Source organism: Heloderma suspectum, chromosome 1 (assembly GCF_057233095.1).
Source record: "Heloderma suspectum isolate Gila_16-S chromosome 1, 16-S_ref, whole genome shotgun sequence".
Lineage (NCBI taxonomy): Eukaryota > Metazoa > Chordata > Lepidosauria > Squamata > Helodermatidae > Heloderma > Heloderma suspectum.
Genome location: NC_139458.1, coordinates 359212046 through 359229911, shown reverse-complemented (window position 1 = coordinate 359229911; position 17866 = coordinate 359212046). Strand labels below are relative to the sequence as shown.

Sequence of the window (17866 nt, the reverse complement as noted above, 5' to 3'; positions counted from 1 at the left end):
CAGTAGATACACTGCTAGAAAGGAAGGTACAGATAACACACTCTGAGTCTCTTCACGAGGGTTTATATGCCTAGCTCCCCATGAATACATTCCAATCAAAATAGGGAGGCTGAGGTCAGGGTCAGCAGGTGCAACCTTGTCTCCCTCCCACCCCCACACATGCATTCATTTCTACACTGCTTGAACATCTGCTCAGGGCTATTCAGTGCAGGAAATGACTACACATTCCTTAATTCAATTAAATGAGTTTCCTTGTTGATGATGACTGCCAGATGCATACACAGTGTTCACATCTGTCTCTCCCATTTCGCTACCTATTTTTAAACTCAACTCATGTGACATCAAGTGGTCTGTACCTTCACAAATAAGGACGATGCTCAGTATGTGACTCTTGGGTACTTCCTTGTTCTCCTCCATGGAATGTTATATACATATCCCAGGAGGACAAGTGCTCGTAGCCTGTCAAGGTTGTAGCGGACTCCTCAGCGGAAGTATTGGCCACACATAACAGCAAGAAGCAAAGTTCTTTGCAAGGAAACATGAAATAAAGAGATGGGGATGGCAACATTTCAAATGACATCAGAATTTACTATCAAAGCAAACAAAACCCATGGCAGAGCTTCTAGCCTGGTGTAAAAAAAAATATCAAGGCATATAATGAATGATTGGATGAATCAGAGATTAATTTTTTAAAAACTTTGGGGAAATAACAGGACCCTTTCCTTTTCCCGCTCTGTCCATCTTAAATATTGTGTAGCTTTGAAACATTTTAGATAAGAGGTTTTTGTTGTTATTACCACATTCAACACACATTAGAATTTACAGTCCATCAACCTCAATCCAGCTCCTGGACATAGATCATTCAATGAATTGAGCTCTCTCTCTCTCTCTCTCTCTCTCCCCCTCTCTCTCCCTCCCCCCCCCCCGTCTCTCTCTCTCTCTCTCTCACACACACACACACACACACACAGAATAAATAAATACCCCCCATATCCAGAACTGGGGCACTGTGCATGTCTCGCTGTGATGGGATCACACGCAGATCCAAATAAATAGTTGCTAATCCCAACCTTCACAGTGCAGATCATCTGTTTGGGAATGAGAGAACTTAATCCAGGCCTCAACTTCCTTTATCCCTTCTCCAACAAGTAGTTGGCGCTGGTGATGCTGACCATCTGTTTCATATTGTGCACAGAGATCTTCATGTGCCATTTCTGTGTACCAGAATATATACTTCAGACCCTTATCTCATTTGTCCTCACCACAACTTTGTGAAGTAAATCAGTATTGTTCCCATTTGACAATTGAGTAACAGGATCAGAGGAAGAAAGACAAAGCTCTGAATCTATGATTGACATGGAATTTGAAGCAAGGTCTTGCTGAATCATGTTCAATACTGTCTACTGGGCAATGCAAATTATGTTCTGGTTGTCTATATTTGTTTTCTTAATTATTAATACTTATTGTTTCTATTGCACATTTCACTGTGTAAAGTCCTTTATATATCTTGTCTCATTTATTATCCTAACAATTCTGTAGGTTTCACTAGGTTGAGAGATAAAAGGTTTCCCACAAAACTCCCATTGAGTTTCATAGCAGAACTTATTTATTTTTTTAGAAGTATACATCCCAGACCAAACCATATATTAAAATGGATCACGAATTTTTGTTCGCTTCTTTTTGACCCCTAAATATTATCTGATCGAGTTTGGAACAGTCTCAAATTAAAGCTGCCAATGCCTACATTTGCAGAAAAATAATTGCACCCCCCAAAAACAAATAGACAGCTTTGCAATTAATTGTTAAAGTTTATAATAATTTGCAGCATGGAGCCAAATGGGTCTGCAATACACGGTCACATGCATTCGCTACTGATATCTAGAATTGCAGAAAAATAATTCTTTTTTTAAAAATTAGTTGAAACATTGATAATGTTAAAGTGTTTAATTTATACACAGTCTCACTTCTCATTGTATTGCGATGCGATGGCCTTGCGATGCCAATCTATGTGTGTTCCCCGCCATTGCTAATGCTCCCCACCATTGCAATTGCAGGTTGTGCTCCATAGGAACAAGAATATTCCCAAGAAAGGCTTGGGGTATGTACCCCACTGAGTACATAGCCTGGTATCTCCCAGTTTTAACTCCGACACTGTACTTACTATATGGATTGGCTGGGAGACCTTTTTCCTGTTGAGGTCCACGTTCCCTGAGACAAAACCTCTCTAGAGTTTTCTCCCCATCACATTCCAGCAGTGGATGGGCCAGAGCCAACAGCGGGTGGAGCCAGAGCGAAAATGAGTGGAGCTACAGAAGTGACTGTTAATTTTATCTAGCATGTAATGGGGGGAGGGGAGGCATCGCATCCAGGCATTCTCCTTCCCCAAAGTGCGTGAGCCCCCTTTGTAGTTGGAAGGAATCTATAATTGTAGTTGGAGTAAATAAGACTGGTAACCTGGAGTGGGGCCAGTGACGGGTTGTGGCCTTGGAAGAGCCTGGAGGTTTGGATTGGGAGGCCTGGAAGTCCTCATTTGGCCCACGGACTAGAGGTTCCACATCCCTAACTCTACTGTATGCTATAGGTTATATGCCAGGGGTTTGAACCTCTTTCAGCTCGAGGGCGGAATTCCATTTTGGAGAAGCTCTTGGGGGCCTCATTCCAGCAGTAGATGGAGTCAAAGGCAAAGGGGAGGGCCCAAAATACCAAAAATACCAAAAACACCAGCCTGTTGTAGCTTAAAGCTCTTAACTGCCAGTCACTAAGCCTTAGGAGAGGCATTTCAACATCTTAGAATGGGAAGAAAACTTCACAAAAGCTGGGAAACTACCAAACAAATGGTCGTTGGGGAAAAGGGTATTTGGCCATCTGCAGAACCCTGTAGGGCTGGGTTGGAACCCCAAGCAGGTTGGATTTGGCCCCTGGATCTGAGATTCTGCATCCCTGATGTATGCAGCCCCAGTACCTTGGGCTGGCCCTGTCTTGGGAGAATGTATGGTGCACCTCCTTCAGAAGCAGAGAGATATTTTCTTGGATTACTATTACTACATGTTGCTGGTGCCACCAGTTTCAGAATTATCAGAACATATAATGGGGTAGTCTATGATACTTTTAAAGAAGCAGCTGAAGCACGTAATTTACTAATTGAAGATGCAGGATGACAAAGATGTTTAGAGATAAATAATGGTAAAACTGACATTTAGTACTTGAATTAGCACTTTGAATTCTTTAAATGCACTTCCGTTATGAAATCTTTCACCGCGTGATATATATTAAAATGTGAAGCAATTTCTTTAGTAATCAATATCTTGAGTTCCACTCAGCTGATTTACACTTTTTTTTCTTTTTTTTTTTAAATTAAAGCATTTACCACACAAATTTGGCAAAAAATACTGAAAATCACTTTTGGGCTAATTTCATCAAAATAATTGGAAAAATAAGTTTGTCTATTATATATAACTCCAAAACTGTCTGGGTCATAGTGATTTCCAGGTTTTTTACTTTGAAAAAGCTTTCAAAAGTGAACAACTTCCTTGCTTGCTGTACCAGTCTATAACAGTTTTAATACAAATTTAATACGAAGTTGTGAAATCTCAAGATTGTGTAAAACAGCTGATTAACAAGGTTACTAAATCAAGTTACACATACATGGTTGTGAAATTTTTCACAACAGGTACAGCCAGTTTATATTTATGTGTTTATACTGAAACAGGTGACAGATAAATTAGTTAATCAATTTATTACATGAGGTTACACTGGTTATGTATGGGCAAGGTTCTGCACTTTTATAGTTGAACTGAGGCTTGTGGGAGTAATACTAAGAATAAAATGTGGTCAGGGCACACTTTGATTGTGTGAAAAGGCCACCCTGGGCTCTTTCAAGAGGAAGGGTGCATACAAGAATGATAAATAAATAAATAAATAAATAACCACTGTAATAAGGAACTATTCTATAATAGTGTATGTATGGCCTTGGTTAAACTATTCCAATAAAAAATCAGGCCATTCTTTTGTAAACAATTTCCTACACACATATAGTTAAACAAACTAAGAGTACAATCCTATATGTGCCTACTCAAAAGTAAGTCCAGTTGATTTCAGTGAGGCTAACTCCACGGTAAGTGAGAATAGGATTGCAGCCTCATGCTCTCTTTGACATGTGTGATACTGCTCAGCATCTAGGGGTGTGGGGAAAAAGTTTTACGGATTGGAATGTTTCAGTGACAATCCTCCCAATTTTTCTTACAGTAACACAGGATACAAATGCAACACCTTTCTTGATTTTTGTTCTTTTATGCAGCTTGTTGACCAATCTGTAACCCATAATTGGTGCTTGCTGCTGTTGTTGCTTTGCAGAAGCTGTACAGAAAAGAAATCATGCCACCTTTTAAACCTGCAGTGGGACGGCCAGAGGACACCTTTCATTTTGACCCTGAATTCACCTCGCGGACACCAACAGGTAACCAGCAAGGAAAAGAAAAGAGTAGGGATGTGTGAACCCACCCCTGTCTGGGATCGGCAGGCGCCCGCTGAAGTGCCACCTGCACTCGAGCCCCCACGAGCTCGGCAAGCCATCCGCAGTCACCCAGACCTTGTCCTGTGAGTGCCCGCCATTTTGCCACCTTGGCTTTTTATGAAAAAGGGAGCTAAAAAACTGCACATATTTAAATATGCACACATTTGGTCCAGGAAAGCTTAATCTACACAATATTAGAGGCATAATGCCTCTAATATTGCGCAGATTAAGCTTTCCCAGCTCAAATGTGTGCATATTTAAATGTACACAGGTTTTTTAGCTTCCTTTTTTTGTAAAAAAAAAAAAAAAAAAGTTTGCAAAATGGTGGGTGCTCCCTGGAGTGTGGGGAGCATCTGGGAGGGTGCCCGCGACATCCCTAATGCTGGCTGAGGCCCCGTCCTGCCTGTTTGGCTGTCATGGAAGCTTCTTTGACAACCAACCGGCGAGGAGGAGGGGGAGGCACCGTGCACTCCAGTGCCCTGGAGTTCGGTGAGCAGGGGCCAGGGGGTCTGGTGCGGGGGATTTCGCCGGTCTCCCGGACTAAATCAGGCGCTCGCGACATGCCTAGAAAAGAGTCACATATCAATAAATTCAGTGTTACCTTTTCATTCAAATGCCAGCAGTCCTATGGAATCTTGATGCAAACCATGAAACCTAACCCTAATACAGAATGTCTAAATATGTTTTTGCAATGGCCTTCCTTCCTGTTCTTCAGTGCAAGGCAAGATACCCCTCTTTTAATAGAAAAAGATAACTGTAAGGCACTTCCAATCACTTTCTAATGGTGTATTATGACTAGATGGCCTTGGGAAAAAGGAAATTCCATCAGGATACTTTCACACAGTTTTTACTTCATTCTCTTTACTTCAGAATTTGCTGGATCTTCCAAGAGCCCAGGAATCATGTCTGCAGGCGCATGTGCTTCCATAAGTGCTTTGACCCCAAAGGAGTTTCCACATTAACTTTTCTTGTGCAATTGCCCAGCTTCATTCATAGGATTTTATGTACTGTTCAGATGACAACTTGCATTTGTAACCCAAAGAGGTTTTTCCACCTCTTCTTCCAACTTCATTCTTATCACACAAAAAAACCATTAAGGAAGGAAAGAGAGAATAGTTATGCACAATGTCTTTAGTAGCTGAGGAAAGAAGGGAAGCGAAAAGCAAGGGAGAAAAGGGAATATATATCCAACTGAATGCAGATTTCCAAAGAATAGCAAGGAGAGACAAGAAGGCCTTCTTAAATGAACAATGCAAAGAAATCGAGGAAAACAATAGAATGGGAAAGACTAGAGATCTCTTCAAGAAAATCGGAGATATCAAGGGAACATTTTGTGCAAGACGGGCATGATATAGAACAAAGAAGGCAGGGACCTAACAGAAGCAGATGAGATTAAGAGGTGGAAAGAATACACAGAAGAACTATACAGGAAAGATCTGAATGTCCCTAATAGCCATGATTGTGCATTCACTGAACTTGAGCCGGACATCCTCGAGAGTGAAGTCAAGTGGGCCTTAGGAAGCATTAGTAACAACAAAGCTAGCGGAGATGACAGTATTCCAGCTGAGCTACTTAAAATCCTAAAAGATGATACTGTTAAAGTGCTGCACTCAATATGCCAACAAATTTGGAACACTCAGCAGTGGCCATAAGACTGGAAAAGGTCAGTTTACATTCCAATTCCAAAGAAGGGAAATGCCAAAGAGTGTTCAAAGTACTGTACAATTGCGCTCATTTCACATGCCAGCAAGGTGATGCTCAAAATCCTACAAGCTAGGCTTCAGCAGTATGTGAACCAAGAACTACCGGAAGTACAAGCTGGGTTTCGAAGAGGCAGAGGAACTAGAGATCAAATCGTCAACATTCACTGGATCATGGAGAAAGCAAGAGAATTCCAGAAAAACATCTATTTCTGCTTCATTGACTACGCTAAAGCCTTTGATTGTGTGGATCACAACAAACTCTGGCAAATTCTTAAAGAGATGGAGTACCAGACCACCTTACATGTCTCCTGAGAAACCTGTATGAGGGACAAGAAGCAACAGTAAAAACCAGACATGGAACAACCGATTGGTTCAAAATTGGGAAAAGCGTATGACAAGGCTGCATATTGTCGCCCTGCTTATTTAATTTATATGCAGAGTACATCATGAGAAACGCCGGGTTGGATGAATCACAGGTCAGAATTAAGATTGCCGGGAGAATTATCAACAACCTCAGATACGCAAGACAATACCACCCTAATGGCAGAAAGCGAAGAGGATCTAAAGAGCCTCTTGTTGAGGGTGAAAGTGGAGAGTGCAAAAGCTGGTTTGAAACTCAACATTAAAAAAACGAAGATCATGGCATCTGGCCCCATCACTTCCTGGCATATAGAAGGGGAAGAAATGGAAGCAGTGACAGATTTTATTTTCTTGGGCTCCAAGATCATCGCAGATGTAGCCATGAAATTAAAAGACGCTTGCTCCTTGGGAGGAAAGCTATGGCAAACCTAGACAGCATAGTAAGAAGCAGAGACATCACCTTGCCGACAAAGGTCTGTCTAATCAAAGCTATGGTTTTCCCAGTAGTAATGTATGGCTGCGTGAGCTGGACTATAAGGAAGGCTGAGCGCCGAAGAATTGATGCTTTCGAATTGTGGTGCTGGAGAAGACCCCTGGACTGCAAGGAGATCAAATCAGTCAATCCTAAAGGAAATCAACCCTGACTGCTCATTGGAAGGACAGATACTGAAACTGAAGCTCAAATATTTTGGCCACCTAATGCGAAGAGAAAACTCCCTGGAAAAGACCCTGATGCTGGGAAAGATTGAAGGCAAAAGGAGAAGGTGACGGCAGAGGATGAGATGGCTGGATAGCATCACCGATGCAATGAATATGGACTTGAGCATGCTCCGGGAGAGAGTGGAGGACAGGAAGGCCTGGCGTGCTATGGTCCATGGGGTCACGAAGAGTCGGACACGACTGAACAACAACAAAAGGAGCTATTCATCTGGAACCACACACATACGTGCGCACACATGTGCACTACTATACCATCGCTTCCCATAGTTCTGTCACTCTGACATTTTAATCTATTTGTTCTTACATTGTGTTTTAATTAATGTTCTGTTTTTAATGTGGACCTTGTTGGTCACCTTGAGTGCCGCTTTTCTTTTCCTTTTGGCAGAAAGGCAGAATGTAAATACATACATACATACATACTGCACATAGCTGGGAATATCAGAACTCTAATGAACATCTAATAAAATACCAGCAGCAAATGAGAAGTGTGTGTGATCTGTTTTCATCTTTAGATTGCAACTGCACTGGCACAAATCCACAGGTTGGCTGAACATTAATTGTGCACATTTGTGCAGATTAGTTGTGCAATTATTATTATTAATAATTATAATAATAATTGATAGCCAGGGTTCTTCTAGCTTATGTGTAGCATAAGGAGAGTTTTTGGCATGGGGTCATCTTGCAGTACATTATTCCTGATTCTAAAGGTAATTTTCTACCTTGACTGTTGGCCCTATCATCCACTGTGGTATAAACTGCCGCTGCAGGAAGCACAAATGCAACTTTATGTTCAAAGCAAAGGTGAAATGGAAGAAGCTTGCATTGTACCATGTTGAAATTAGTGTGGGTGGTACTTGTGTGGGAATTCCTTCTTTACAACATTGGCTGGGGAATGCATTGTAGCACTTGGCTTCACTCAAATAAGTGCTTGGGCTGACTTTGCAATCTCCAGCTGACCTGTTCCTTGAATCATATCTTACCTCTTCTGCAGATTCCCCAGGTGTCCCTCCAAGTGCCAATGCCCATCATCTCTTCAGAGGATTCAGCTTTGTTGCATCCAACTTGGTGCAGGAGCCTGCACAACAAGAGCTGCACAAAATCACAGTTCATCCAATTGTCCAGGTAAGGATGCCTCTGATGAACTTGGGTATATTCTTGTTATGCTCACCCCAGCACTTACCAGGTTTAGTTTTCTTTAGAAGGTCACAGGAAGCTTATGACATTTTCAGTTGTGTAACTAGGTAATTTTAGACCTTGGACTTAATGATTGGGGGGGGGGGGGCTTTAGATAGCCATGTCTATTATTAACAAATTAACATGCTTTATCATTGTTTTTGTATTCCTGACACATTGGAGCAATAAAAACAACAAAACTGTTTGCCAATTTAAAAAAACAACAACAACAACTCTGTGCATGTGCACTTTTGCATTTTAAGTTCACTTCAGTCATAGCACCATCATGGCAACTGGAATAAAATGGAGTTTGCTTCTGCTGCCCTCATCACCTGCCACTCTTCAGGTGGCCGTTTAGGGGGCCCTTGGGCTGCAGGACCCTGGATGTTGGCCCTGAGGTCCAGCCCAAGCTGCACCATTGGGCATTTTATAATGTTTGAATCTATTTACAAATATACAGAGTGAACATATGTGCAGGCACAGCTTAAACACTCCAGCAGTCTCCAAATTCCACTTCCCCATTCCAGAGAGAGACAGCTCCCCAAGAATACTTTTTTTTTTTAGCTTGCAGAACCACAACCTCAGCTCTCGTTTTCTCACTAGAACACTGGAGTCCCCTTTGTACTCTTTCCCAAACACACACATACCTAGGTTACACCATCCTTAGCTGGGGGGGGGCATGTCCCCTATCCCCTTCTTTGGTCAGTTTTTCCTGTTCAGAACATTCTACAGAGCTCCTATATCAAGAAGCAATTGTCTGACAATTAGCTCCCATGGAAACACATCCCCTGAATATCCCAGGCTATTAACACTCCTTTGTCAAGTCCAAGTAAGCACATAACATGATGCTTGCATGTAATCTCAGATTTTTATCCAGTATTTGTAGCACTGCATCTGATAAGTATAGAAAGTTTTCCTTCATCTTATTCAGTGCGGCCTGGATGTTTCCCATGGGTGCAGTGGTGCTTGCTTGACAGTAGTGCCACCTTTTCTTGAAGTATATGTATGCAATATAATGCCACTTCATCTGTCAAATTTTGGAAAATTATGTACCAATAGGCAGCAGGTATATGGAGGGAGGACTTATTTATTTCAAGGATCCCTAGGAAGTTGTAGCACTTCCTTGTGGCTCTGCACAGATATGCATTGCAGTCCCTGCAGCCCAGCGCCAAGAGAGAAAAACAGGTTTTGACCACACAGCACAGCAGCAACTCCACATGTAATGCTGTTTTCAATCACAGGAATGAGTGGCAGCCATTCTCTTATATGGGAGAAAGGAGTGCTTTGAGGGAATACTCCTTGATGCTGGTGACTTCAGCCATGAACCTTTAAGCCTTTTGCTGTCTGCAGAGCCCTGCTCTGGGTTCTGTCTCTGGGTTACTTTAAAGTGTAATGGAATGTTGGGAAATTTCCCAGGCAATAGCAGCTGCGATAGTCCCAGATAAAGAGCAGATTCAAGTCCTTCTTAGTACCATTCTCTCAGTACAGATGGGCCATACTCAGAGGTAAAGCCAATGCTTTGCATGCAGAGGGTCGCATGATATTTGTAGTTAAAAGGATTCCAGGTGGCAGATGCTGGGAAAGAACTCCTGTGCATGAGACCATGGAGAACTGTTAAAAAACAATTTAGGGGAGAGGGACTGTCACTCAGTGGTAGAGCACATGCATTGCCTGCAGAAGCGCACTGGGCTAGATATATGGGAGCAGCATTAAGAGAGAGAAATTTTGAATAACCGGAGCACTGAAATGTTTGATCTTATTATTTTTACATGTATATCTCATCTTTCTACTCCAAAGAGCACCACCAAAGATTATTTACAATCCATCATGAAGCAACCAACACCCTAATTAAAATAAACCTGCCAAGTGGAAAAGTGGGTTGTCCTGGGAACACATATAGCTTCCAAATATAAGAAACAATAAGACTTCCATGGTTATCCTGCAGTTACTCTGGATTGTATCAAAGGGTGGTTGTCCACTAGCACAAAGCTTGTGGAAACCCCGTTTTCATTCTTGCACAAATGTCAAATGCAATGCTTTGATTCTGCTTGTGCAAGTGCTTATGCAAGTAGCTGTTCAAGCTATTTCACAGCTGTTGCACAAGCTTTCACAACTCATTACAAATCACGTTATGTCTTCTTTTTGCTAGGTGCTACTTGCGTTAGTTGTGCCCATTTTTCTGCTAGTGCATGGGTGGGCCAAATCTGGCCCTCTGGAGGTTCCTCCAGGCTTCCCCAGATGACCATGCTTTCTTCCCCTGGCTCCATCCCTTCCCACCTGATGAATGCCCCCCCCCACACACACACACAAAACCAACAACAAAAACTGAGCTAGCAATTGTGGCTAATACCAGAAGCTGATATTAGGGGAAGGACCACAGCTCAGAGCACCTGCTTTGCAGGCAGAAGGTCCCAGGTTCAATCCCTGGCATCTCCAGGTAGGCCTCAGCAAACCACCTGTCTGAAACCCTGGAAAGCCACTCGCTGTCAATACTGAGTTAGATGGACAAACAGTCTGTATAGGGAAGCTTCGTATGTTCCTAAGAATGTACTCTTCGTCTTCAGGCATAAACTATGATGCTATATCTTAAAAATGCAGTTCTATGGTAATGGGACACTTGTTTTCAAACACACACAGGGGAAGAAAACGGATAACAACAGTGCAATGTATTTTTATTTTTTAAATTAATAATTATGCATTTTTATTTTTAAAATGCCAATTCTTTACTTACTGTCTAATCCCATTTATGTTTACTTACAAGGAAGTCCCACTGAGCTCAGTGGCATTAATCTCAAGTGAGTGTGTAAAGGATTGTAGGCTTATGGGGCAATCCTATGCATGTTTTGACAGAAAAAAATCCTACATGTCCCAGCATTCCCCAGCCAGCATGACCAGCTGGGGGATGCTGGGAGTTGCAGGATATTTTTTGTCTAAACATGCATAGGATTACACCCCTAATTGGACTGGAATCACCTAACACCTGGTTAATAAGCTGAGTTTGTATGAGGAACAATGGTCTTTTAATTGTCAGTGTCACACAGTCTTCATTCATTCATTCATTCATTCATTACATTTCTATACAACCCAACAGCCAAAGCTCTCTGGATGGTTTACAAAGATTAAACCCAAACATACAATATAATAACATAATATAAAAGCAATGTACAAAAATATAACAATTTTAAACAATTTACAGTAAATCCCAGGACCCATTAAAAACCTTATCATCTGCTGTCATATGCCTGGGAGTAGAGTGGATGGATGCTGCCATAAGGACAGAGATGGATGCTGCCATAAGATGGATGCTGCCATAAAGACAGAGTTCTTATTGTTATTGTTTTGTTTTCCTCTGTAGCAGTTACATGGGAACAATATTCACTTTACAGATGGATACGAAATCAAGGAGGACATTGGCGTTGGTTCATATTCGGTATGCAAGAGGTGTGTACACAAAGCCACAGAAGCAGAATTTGCAGTAAAGGTAAGAAATCACCCTGTCATGTCAACTGGTGGCCATCTGTCATGTGCAGCTGGTGCAGGATTTTAATGGCTTGATGCAGGGTTTGCAAGGATATCATCCAGGGTACAAGAAGTATGAAGATATAGCAGTTGAACATGTAGACATTTTGAGCTTACTCACTCAGCCTCAGGGAAACTGTAGCTGTTGACTGTTAGCAGAGCAGAGAAAAACATATTTTTTTCCCTTATAACAGCCAGCAGATAAAGTTTCCATGACTAAAAGTAAATCTTCAAATGTGGAAATACTGGATTTGCAGTTACTATAAATCAGGGGTGCAGAGCCTCTTTCAGCCTGAGGGCCAAATTCCATTTCAGAGAAGCTCTCGGGGGCCGCATTCCAGTGGTGGGTGAAGGCAAAGGGGGTGGGACCAACAACACCAGCATATTTTAGCTTAAAGCTCTTACAGCCAGTCTTAGGAGAGGCATTTCAACCTTGTAGAATGGGGGGGGGAGGGGAAACTGCACAAAAGCCAGAAAACCACCAAACAATTGGTGGTTGAGGGAAAGGAAGTGGAACCAAGGAAGGGGGCATGGTCTTCTGGGGAACCTTGGAAAGCCATATTGGGATCCTTGGAGGGCTGGATTTGGCCCCTGGCCCTGAGGTTCTGCACCCTTTCTATAAATAATTTAATTTCTTGTCCTGATGGATTTTTCTCCTCTTTCTTGTGGGTCTTCCCCTTTTTTCTGCTATATTTTGTTGGTGTAGAAGTGGGCAACTTGTGTAGCACTGAGAACATCTCTTGAAATATAAACTGGAAGCCACAACTAACTTGCCTTTGCATGCAATTAAGGTTGTTTGTTTGCGCATGGTTTTCCCTACGTGATATTTTATGTGATATTCTTCAGTATTATTAATGTGAAAAGTAGAAAATGTAAGCCACCCATGAAGAAGAGCTGTCCGGCTTTTTGGCTTTGTTACGTGAATAACGCATCACCTTAGTTTGAATCAGTCCCTACAGTGTTGGACATTAACGTCGAATGATGAAGAACAACAAAAATATCTGATTAACAGGCTAATGAAATGGCATTTATTTGACTACCAAAAAAGCTGAGTGGCTTTAAAACTCATAGAACACTGTGCTGAAAGCACTGGAGTGGTGTGGTGAGGGCTGTTGAGATGGCCTGGTGAGAGTGCACAGGTGCAGGAATATTCCTCTTCCTAAGGACTTATTTGCTCAAGTCAACATTTATAATAGAAGAATGGAGGGTCTGAGCCCATATTTTAGTGATGTCACATACAAAATACTGCACTGCAGAATCTGCTGCCTCTCTGTTAAGTAGGTAAAGAGCGCCTTAATATTGGAAGCGGGGTAGGAGTGGGAAGTGAGTTCTGTAACATTCACTGAAGATAGAGGATTTGTTTTACAAACTGGGGACCACTCCAGCTGTTAAAAATGCACACTGCAATCCTGTAAACACTTACCTGAGAGTAAGTCCCACTGAGCTCAGTAGGACTTACATCTGAGTAGACCTGCCTAGGATTGCTCTGCTAGACTATGGTGAAGAAGAACAAACTGATGCCGGAAGAGTTGGAGGGCAGCTTGTAGGACATCTTGTCCATCCCCCTGCTTGATGAAGGAAAGCCAGTGCTAAAGCATCCCCAGGAGATGGCTATGCAGCCTCTGCTGGAAGACCTCCAGTGAGGGAGAGCCCCCCCCCCTTAGGGAGCTAGTTCCATTGTCAAATTGCTCTTACCATTAAGAGGTTTCTACTGCTGCTCAACCGGAACCTACCCTCCTGTAACTTAAACCCACTGCATCTAGTCCTGCTCTCTCAAGCAGCAGAGAACAAGTCATTCCCCATTTCAGTGTATTTGGATATTTGGAAAATAAATGAAAAATATAATAAATGTCATGCCATCCTTCAATCTTCTCCCTGAAATCTGTCATGGGGGAAAAATAGGCAGAAATGCAGAATTTCGAACCTTTCTCAGCAGAAGAGCTCTTCTGCCATTTCTTCCTCTTCCTCACTTTCCTATACCACCACCTGATTTTCTAATTCAGAGAAAGGGATGGGATGTTTCTGTGGATCCAATCTATTCAGTATATGTGGGCAAGGTGCTGCTATCTGCACTCATCCCCTGTCATCCGCACAGCTGCTTGGGACCAGTTTTACTATATCTCCTTTTAATAATGTTTTGTAGCAGCATAAGCACTACTATAAGCACCACGGCACTTTCTCCACTCCTTCCTGCATGCACCACTCACTGCATGCAGAGAACTGCACTTGTGGGAGGGATGTATGCACTCACAAACTTAGGATAATATGCCATGCATCTGATGAAGTGGACTCTAGCCCATGAAATATGCTGTAATAAATGTGTTAGTCTTTAAGATGCCATAGGACCTTTTGTTAGTTATATGTTATAGAGATGGTTGTATTGACAGACAGGACCAATTGCCTGAAAATTTTCTCTTCCATCAGCTCATGCATATGGTGCTCCATTGAACAATGTAACAGATGGAATAGCACAAACGCTGTAACCTTGTAAATTCCTGGCTCACCTGTTACACTACTCATGCAAGAAAACGACTCACTTGAGCCCAATGTGGTTTTTTTTAATGGCTGATTTTAATGTGTGAGTGGCAATGAACATCTACTGTCATACACAGAACGTCTTTCTTCTGCTCCTCATGCTGTACATATTATCACTATTTTACATTTCCCAACACCTGGGGGGATGGCCGCTGTTCCTTTGTCATGTAATAAGGAAAAAGCAACTGGTCTGAGCTGGCAAGTTTAATTTTGAGCCAGAAACATTTCAGAAACATTCCTGGTATCACCCCTGAAATACTTGAAGTAATATTAAAGAGAGTGCCTCTGAGCATATGTCAAGTCTCTGCTACTCACCCCACTCCCAACACACAGAAACATCTAAGATTAGTGGGCAAGGGCTTTCAACTCTGAGGGTATCACTTCAAGCTGGTTTGAGCTTGTGGTCCTCTCCCTGTAAAAGTTCTGCCTCAGCTGCAGGGCATTTTAAAAAAGGATAGAAAAGAGGCCATGCAGTATCTCTGCATAGAGGTGCTCACAGATTTGTATTGTACTATAGGGCAGGGAGGGGGAATGCGTGGTCATCCAGATGTTGTTGGACTTCAGCTCCCATCAACCTTTGCCACCATAGCCAATGGTGAGGAATGACGGGAATTGCAGTCCAGCAATATCTAGAGGACCACATGTTCCCCAACCCTGTTAGATAGGATCCCAGTTTAGCAAAATAGTTAATTCAGCCCAACTGATAGCTGTTTTGTTGGTTGGTTAATGATGGGGTTCAATGTACAAACAGCAGTACAACTGAAGGCTAATGCTGTGAGTGCTGAGTCAATAAATAGTGCGAGTAACTAAACATGTATTGCCTGCTGAGATGATGGCACACTTAGTGCTGCAGGCCATGCCATGCAGGAAAAAAAAATAGATCTGTCAGTAGTTAAGTCTGTTCCTTTCTCTCTTTTAAAAAATAATAATTATTCTAATTTTATGGAAGATTCAACCATGGCGTGAATGAATCACTGAAGCTAATCAAACCTAACTGTGCAAAAAATTATCCCCTAGAAATAATTACAGCTCTAATACCTCTCTTTCAAGACATCTAAAAAGAAGAATGATACCATGTATACCATGTTCTTTTAAAATAATGTTAGCAATCCTGTAGTAATTCTGTTACAGCCTTTGTAATTTGACATGAGGGAAAAAAACACCAAATTGAAACAGAAGTGAGACTCTGAGGATTTATTTTTAGGAGATGTATTGCAATAGAGACCCATGTGTTTCCCAGCAGCAAAGACCTCTCCAGTATTCTTCTTTAGTACTGATTTAATCTTACAGATTAATTAATTTTGTAGATTAAACTGCCAGTTTAAACTCCTTCCACTGCATGGCTGTTAACACTTTACCCCCAGTTGTTGTTGCTGTTCAGTCGTTCAGTCGTGTCCGACTCTTCGTGACCCCATGGACCATAGCACGCCAGGCCTTCCTCTCCTGTGCTCTCTCCCGGAGCGTGCTCAAGTTCATATTCATTGCATCCGTGATGCTATCTAGCCATCTCATCCTCTGCCGTCCCCTTCTCCTTTTGCCTTCAGTCTTTCCCACCATCAGGGTCTTTTCCAGGGAGTTTTCTCTTTGCATTAGGTGGCCAAAATATTGGAGCTTCATCTTCAGTATCTGTCCTTCCAATGAGCAGTCAGGGTTGATTTCCTTTAGGATTGACTGATTTGACCTCCTTGCAGTCCAGGGGACTCGTAAGAGTCTTCTCCAGCACCACAGTTCGAAAGCATCAATTCTTCGGCGCTCAGCCTTCCTTATAGTCCAGCTCTCACAGCCATACATTACTACTGGGAAAACCATAGCTTTGATTAGACAGACCTTTGTCGGCAAGGTGATGTCTCTGCTTCTTACTATGCTGTCTAGGTTTGCCATAGCTTTCCTCCCAAGGAGCAAGTGTCTTTTAATTTCATGGCTACAGTCACCGTCTGTGGTGATCTTGGAGCCCAAGAAAGTAAAATCTGTCACTGCTTCCATTTTTCCCCCTTCTATATGCCAGGAAGAGATGGGGCCAGATGCCATGATCTTCGTTTTTTTAATGTTGAGTTTCAAACCAGCTTTTGCACTCTCCTCTTTCACCCTCAACAAGAGGCTCTTGAGATCCTCTTCACTTTCTGCCATTAGGGTGGTATCGTCTGCATATCTGAGATTGTTGATAATTCTCCCAGCATTCTTAATTCCGACCTCTGATTCATCCAACCCGGCATTTCTCATGATGTACTCTGCATATAAGTTAAATAAGCAGGGTGACAATATGCAGCCTTGTCGTACTCCTTTCCCAATGTTGAACCAATCGGTTGTTCCATGTCTGGTTCTTAGTGTTGCTTCTTGACCCTCGTACAGGTTTCTCAGGAGACAGGTAAGGTGGTCTGGTACCCCCATCTCTTTCAGAATTTGCCACAGTTTGTTGTGATCCACACAATCCAAGGCTTTAGCATAGTCAATGAAGCAGAAATAGACGTTTTTCTGGAATTCTCTTGCTTTCTCCATGATGCAGCGAATGTTGGCGATTTGATCTCTAGTTCCTCTGCCTCTTCGAAACCCAGCTTGTACTTCCGGTAGTTCTTGGTTCGCATACTGCTGAAGCCTAGCTTGTAGGATTTTGAGCATCACCTTGCTGGCATGTGAAATGAGCGCAATTGTACAGTACTTTGAACACTCTTTGGCATTGCCCTTCTTTGGAATTGGAATTTAAACTGACCTTTTCCAGTCTTGCGGCCATTGTTGAGTGTTCCAAATTTGTTGGCATATTGAATGCAGTGCTTTAACAGCATCATCTTTTAGGATTTTAAATAGCTCAGCTGGAATACTGTCATCTCCACTAGCTTTGTTGTTAGTAATGCTTCCTAAGGCCCACTTGACTTCACTCTCTAGGATGTCCGGCTCAAGTTCAGTGACTGCACTATCATGGCTATCAGAGACATTAAGATCTTTCCTGTATAGTTCTTCTGTGTATTCTTTCCACCTCTTCTTAATCTCATCTGCATCTGTTAGGTCCCTGCCTTCTTTGTCCTTTATCATGCCCGTCTTTGCACAAAACGTTCCCTTGAGATCTCCATCTTTGGCTGCAAAGGACATAATCAATCTGATTTCGATATTGACCATCTGGTGATGTCCATGTGTAGAGTCATCTCTTGTGCTGTTGGAAAAGAGTGTTTGCTATGATCAGCGTGTTCTCTTGGCAAAACTCTATTAGCTTTTGTCCTGCTTCATTTTGTACACCAAGGCCATGCCTGCCTGTTATCCCAGTGATTATCTTGACTTCCTACTTTAGCATTCCAATCCCCTATGATGAAGAGGACATCTTTTTTTGGTGTTAGTTCTAGAAGGTGTTGTA

At 42.2% G+C, this 17866-nt stretch overlaps 1 protein-coding gene across 1 annotated transcript in view; it reads left to right on the top strand.

Annotated features, from left to right (window-relative positions):
• RPS6KA2 (ribosomal protein S6 kinase A2) overlaps positions 1–17866 on the top strand; it is a 186090-nt gene that overhangs the window by 148140 nt on the left and 20084 nt on the right. Inside the window, exons 12-14 of the mRNA XM_084827999.1 lie at positions 4354–4456; positions 8288–8418; positions 11825–11950. Of these exons, the coding sequence (XP_084684125.1) occupies positions 4354–4456; positions 8288–8418; positions 11825–11950 (360 nt within the window). The remainder of the gene's footprint in view (positions 1–4353; positions 4457–8287; positions 8419–11824; positions 11951–17866) is intronic.